Source organism: Gekko japonicus, unplaced genomic scaffold, assembly GCF_001447785.1.
Source record: "Gekko japonicus isolate JY-2015 unplaced genomic scaffold, Gekko_japonicus_V1.1 scaffold222, whole genome shotgun sequence".
Taxonomy (NCBI): domain Eukaryota; kingdom Metazoa; phylum Chordata; class Lepidosauria; order Squamata; family Gekkonidae; genus Gekko; species Gekko japonicus.
The window spans coordinates 1,194,591-1,200,310 of record NW_015167063.1 but is presented as its reverse complement, the minus strand read 5'-3'; the positions used below and the strand labels follow the sequence as shown (position 1 = coordinate 1,200,310).

Here is a 5,720-nt window from a genome sequence, read left to right as displayed (position 1 = left end):
TTTGCTATCTATAGGTTTTCAGTGCTTAATGCAGCTCATTAGCACCAAGAAACTACCAAAGCCAATATTGGAAAATAGAACTGAATAGATACTAAGATATGTGATGACTCATACATGGACACAGAATCTCATTTTCTGTGACTGGAACTTCTTCTTTCTCAGTGGGCCATCAGCTCATGCCAGACCTGCAGGGAGTGTGAAAGAATGCTCTCCATTCCGACAATAAGGAGGAAGAGATGCATGTTAAACATCCTTTTCATGCTTTTTCCCCCTAGGGATCAACTTCATTTTCCAAACACAGACTTCTAGCAGACTCGCATTTCTTTACATCCCACCTCGTGCTTTCAATTGGCTCTTCATGGAGCATCTGCACAGTGTTCTATATGTAATAAGGCCTGTATTGTTGCTGTTGCTGATAGAACCTTAGATGACTCCACACACAGCAGGTAGATTTTCTCACGGCTCAGTTCATGAAATGCAAGAGTTCGAAACACTGGATCATATTTCTCCCCTTTGCGTTGGTTTAGAAGGCACCTGTGGCCTTTTTGGCACTGAGGTAAGATAAACTTTACTTCTTCTGGCTCAGAAGTCTGAGAGCACTCAAACCATACGATGTGACCTGTCATACAGCATGTCGTCCTTCACTCAGCCACCGGGCCCGATACGTGGTCCATCCTCTTGGGCCCTTATTCCACTGGGAAGCATTGTGTATTTGAGCCAACTTTTCCTGAATCTTGCCTTGCCAAGCCTGGTCACCGAGCTCAGTGGCAGCAGCCAAAGCCAAGAGGAAGTAACTGGCTGCATCTTGCTCATCCTGAGAGTAAAGCACCAGTGGGGGGGGGGAGAGGAAAAAGGCTTGTTGATGGTAATGAAGGGATCAATGGACATTTATTTATATATTAGATCTTCCCCTGGCCCCTTAAACAAGTCATGAAATCAATCAATGAAGTCACTTGAGAGGGAACAGTTACCCCCCAGAAGCCAACACAGATTCCTAATGTGACCAACTTTAATTGCTGGTTTCTAAGTCCACATTTCCTGAAATTAATACCTTTGTGCCTCAAGTAACGTTTGGCAGATTTGGCCACCCAGGTTGCCTGTGACCCACCAAGACATGCCCTTGCAGTGGCAACACTTTTTAGCAAGCACATTATGGTTCCTACCAGTAAAAGGCAATGATTAGGATTGTGTACCACAAGAGAGAATTACTGAAAGAGACAGAAGGAAGCAGCTGTTTTCTCAGCTGCTACAAAACTAGGAGGCATGGTCAAGGGTTCATTCTCTGAGGATGCCATGACAAAGGCATAACAAGGAGGCAAAAACAACAGAGGGGATATGATGGAGTTTCAAAACAGAAGGCAATAGGACTACAGGCTGCAAAGATAAGCAAATACTGAGATCAAGGAGGTTTGGGAGGCCCAGAGAAGATGGGTATTGGTATTGAAATCTGGTATTGAAATAAGGGAGAAGCTAGGTGATGACGGCATGTTACAGACATCCCCACAAATGGTAGGAATTTTACTGGGACAACTCATGCACAATTCATGCAAAGGTATCTGATAACTGTGGGCTATTAATGAGCTCCTGATAGATTTCCTCTAAAATGCAAGGCCAGACTAAACTTAGCACCTGTTTCTCAAGGATAAACAGTCTTGTTGGGTCTTCAGAGAGATGGAGCAGGGGATCTGCCATAGGCAGCTGCCTCTCACCTTTAATTTGTGCAGGGTCAGATCGCCCAGGCGACAGTAAACCTTGGAGTAATACATGGCCTCTTGAGCACCTTGTAATGATGGTGAGCACAGGGAAAGCGTCTTCAAGTAGCAGTCCTCAGCCATTTCATACATGTGCAGGAAATAGTACACCGTGGCTAGTCGGTGAAAGGCAACCAGCTCTTGTAACTGATCTCCTGGAAAGAAAGAAGCACTGATAAAGTGATGTTGCAGCCTCCTAGAGGATCATGAATGAATGAATGAATACAAGCTCGGTGAATGAAGGCTGCATAAATTAAAGATCCTTCCCAATTTCCCTCCCTCTGACTTTCCTCCAGGATTTAGCAGTTTCAGAGGATCTTGACCTGATCCTGTAGCAGCACCAATGCGCCTGCTTGCTGCTATTCCTTTTTGTTCTTTCTTTCATTATGCATTGGTGTGTGGAACATCACATCACAACTGATTAATAGAAAGCCATCGAGCTATGAGACTGTCATGGATTTAATCAGTCAGGAGAGCCACAGACCCAGGAGCTAGGACAAAATGCTCAGACTCTGTTCTGGTAATACCTCAGCCCTATTGAGGTTCACTTGGAAGCAAGTCCCAGTATGTTCAGAGGAATCAGTTTTGAAGTAAGCATGCAGAAGATTGCATTGCACCCTAAAGCTGCAATCCTAAACTCACTGCCTTCTGTCCCTGCGGGGCTTACTTCCCATAGGATCACAGTGCACGTTGCCTAAGGCTGGCAGCTGATTAAAATGTGTCTTCTCCTGCAGGCAGGCTGAAGCAGGCACAGTGCTCGTCTTCCTGTGGCATGGAAATGACTTCCTGAGGGATGGTACATCCCTTATCTTTCCACTTACTCACGTGTGTCTGCATCTCTTGCTCTGGCTCCTGATTTTTTAAAAATGAAAGTCAATCTTCATAAAATCTGATCTGGATGTGAAGGAACCGCTAGGCTAAGCTGACCCAACACCTTTCATCTTTCTTGGGGGGAGCAGAAAAATGGAAGGTAGGAAAGGGTTAACCACCCCCTCCCATCCCACTGCACTTCTGGCATCTGATCACCACATTCCCAGGATGCTGTTTCTCTTGCCTTTATCACCTTTATGCTATGCACTTTTACTTACTAATTGTTGTGCTGGAGTGGCTGTTTTTATAAAGATTTTTCAAAAGTTGTCTTGTCCTCTTGCTTTTATTGCCTGTAGATGCAGCTTATTAAATTTTGAGATTCATGCTGGTGCTTTTCAAAAAATTTTTAGCCATCTACTTTTTAGCCTGGGGGGGGGAGAGATATTGTAAGCCACTTCAACAACCATAAAGGCAGGATATAAATACTTCCAAAAACTTTTGATGAAAGAATGTGAGAGAGAAATATGTGAAGATAAGTAGAAAGATAAGGGGGCTTACTCAGAAAAGCACCTCTGATCAATAGGAAGAGAGCCACTCTGACTGCTTTGACACTTACATGGGAGAAAGTGTTTATTATGCTCCCAGCTTTAGGAAGTGCACTGTACAATCCTAGGCATCCTTTTTTGGAAGTAAGACATGCTTCATTCAATTATATTTACTCCCTAGTCAGTATGCTTATAGTTTCAGCTTCAGGATGCAGGGCAATCCTGGACATACTTATTTGGGAGTAAGCTACACAGATCTTAGTGGGATTTACTTCTGACTTAAGCAAGCATGGAATCAGGGTGTTGTCCATGCAGATTCTAACCTCTAAAAAGGCTGATATCAATTGGACTGATTACATCCGTGCCAACTTCAAGTCAACTTTCCATTAACAAAAAGAAATTCTGTGTGATGGTCTGTACCACTGCGTACTAAAATGAATTAATTTATTCTGTGGTTTTTCAAATGACAGGATCACTACTATGCATTATTTCCATGACCAGCAAAACAGTCCACAGCAAAGAATAGAAGGGCTGAAGGGCAAGCTCCACACATGGACCTTAGGAAACATCACAGAGCGGATGGGTCAGATGCAGCAACAGTCAGGCAGGTGTGCCATGTCCAAACATAATTAGTGAAGTTCACTTCTAAAACTGGAGGACAACATAGGACACACAGCCAGTGTGAGGAAAGACTGTGAACAGAAATAGGAATATTGCACCATGTCAAGCAGTGGCACTGCTACTCCTATTAAATGGCTGCCTGAGAAATCCACATAATCCATAGATTCTACTAGGCAGGAACCTATATCTGTTTCTTTGGGCGAGTAATACCTAGATTACTGAAGACAGCAATAATGTCAGCAATCTTATTTTCTGATTGCAGTGAATCATGTCTGCACTGACCTGTTAAATTTCTTCATGCTGGGATATAGGAATCCTTTGATTAAAGATAAACAATGTATTCTACAGTCTTTCCCTTACCAGCTACATTTCCAGCCATGAATAATTAAACATCTTCCCTTCCTAGGATTCATAAAATCAGTGCAAAGCTATATCTTTTTCTTCAGCTCTAGATCAGAAGAAAAGGAGAATAATATTTGCAAGTCTTAGCAAATTTATTTTTAAAACTACTTTTTAAATATACAAGGTGACTGGAAAATAGCCCACAGGAAAAAAGCCCATGTGGAAAAATGCCCACATGGAAAAAAAGCCCATATACATAAAAGCCCACATGGAAAAAAGCCCACATGGAAAAATACCATGTAAAGCGCCATAGATATTTATAATTGTGGATAACCATTCATCTCCATTTATGAGAATGAACAGGTATTACTTGTATTCACATGCAACAATTTGTGTTGTGATTTTATAAAGTATAATCCTATATATATAATTGTCTTACACGTTGGCCATTTCCAGCTCTCCCATTGGCTGTGCTATGCACTCCATCAGCCATTGGCCATTCAATTGCCACTCAAGACTACTCGCATGTTATTGGCTGGGGGCTGGGTTCGCTCCTGTGGGACTAACTTATCCCTCAGTGGCTGTTGCTAGGCAACCAAGCTTGGTTCTGTAAGTAAAAAGGTGAAGGAAACCCTGTCCAGGGCTTTGTGAGGAACTAATTTGGGCCAGGCCTGACTAGGGTTGCCAGCTCCAGGTTGGGAAATTCCTGGATATTTTGTGATGGAGTCTACAGAAGCCAGTTTGAAGAGGGGAGAGGCCTCATCTGAACAGAATGCCATAGAGCTCACCCCCTCCAAAGCAGTTATTTTCTCTGGGGTGGGGGGGGGAGATCTGTTGTCTGGAGTTCAGTTCTGGCGATCTTCAGGCTCCACCTGTAGGTTGGCTACCCTAGGTGTGGAAGTTAGCACTTCAGAGCAGGATTTGCTAGACCCAGGTTCTTGCTGTAGAAGTTGAGAAGGTGATTTTGGACCAGTCACAGACTTTCAGCCTAACCTACCTCACAGGGTTGTTGTGCAGATCAAAAGGGGGAGAGGAGAATGATTGCTTTGGTCTCCACTGTGGAGAAAGACTGTACTTTTCCTCCTGGGGAATCACTGCCAGTCTCCAGGTGAGGGCTGGAGATCACTCAGAATTAAAACTGCTCTCCAGATGGTAGAGATCAGGGGCAGATAACGGTAGGTTGAAGGTTGGCTGGGAAGGAGATAGGGTTGCCAACTCCAGGTTGGAAAATTCCTGGAAATTTGTGGGGTGGAGCCTGGAGACGGTGGAGTTTGAGGAGGAGTGGGAACTCCGACAGGTACAATAAGAACATAAGAACATAAGAGATGCCAATGTTGGATCAGGCAAAAGGCCCATCCAGTCCAACACTCTGTATCACACAGTGGCCAGAAATACCAGTGCCATCAGGAGGTCCACCAGTGGGGCCAGGACATTAGAAGCCCTCCCACTATTGAACCCCCCAAGCACCAAGATGACAGAGCATCACTTGCCCCAGAGTCCCTATCTATACCTTGTGGCTAATAGCCACTGATGGACCTCTGCTCCATATCTATATATCTAATTTCCAACAGAGGGCGCCATGTGCTTATTTCCACTAACAGGAAGCTCACTCTGCCCCAACAGCTTTTCCTACATAGTGAGTATACCTCCT

The 5,720-nt window shown here is 44.0% G+C and overlaps 1 protein-coding gene across 1 annotated transcript in view; it reads right to left on the bottom strand.

The window, feature by feature from the left end:
- Nucleotides 1-398: 398 nt before the first annotated feature.
- Nucleotides 399-5,720, bottom strand: part of SH3TC2 (SH3 domain and tetratricopeptide repeats 2) — an 82,010-nt gene continuing 76,688 nt past the window's right edge. Inside the window, exons 17-18 of the mRNA XM_015412636.1 lie at nucleotides 1,710-1,906; nucleotides 399-814 (exon numbers count right to left, since the gene is read on the bottom strand). Of these exons, the coding sequence (XP_015268122.1) occupies nucleotides 623-814; nucleotides 1,710-1,906 (389 nt within the window). The 3' untranslated portion in view covers nucleotides 399-622. The remainder of the gene's footprint in view (nucleotides 815-1,709; nucleotides 1,907-5,720) is intronic.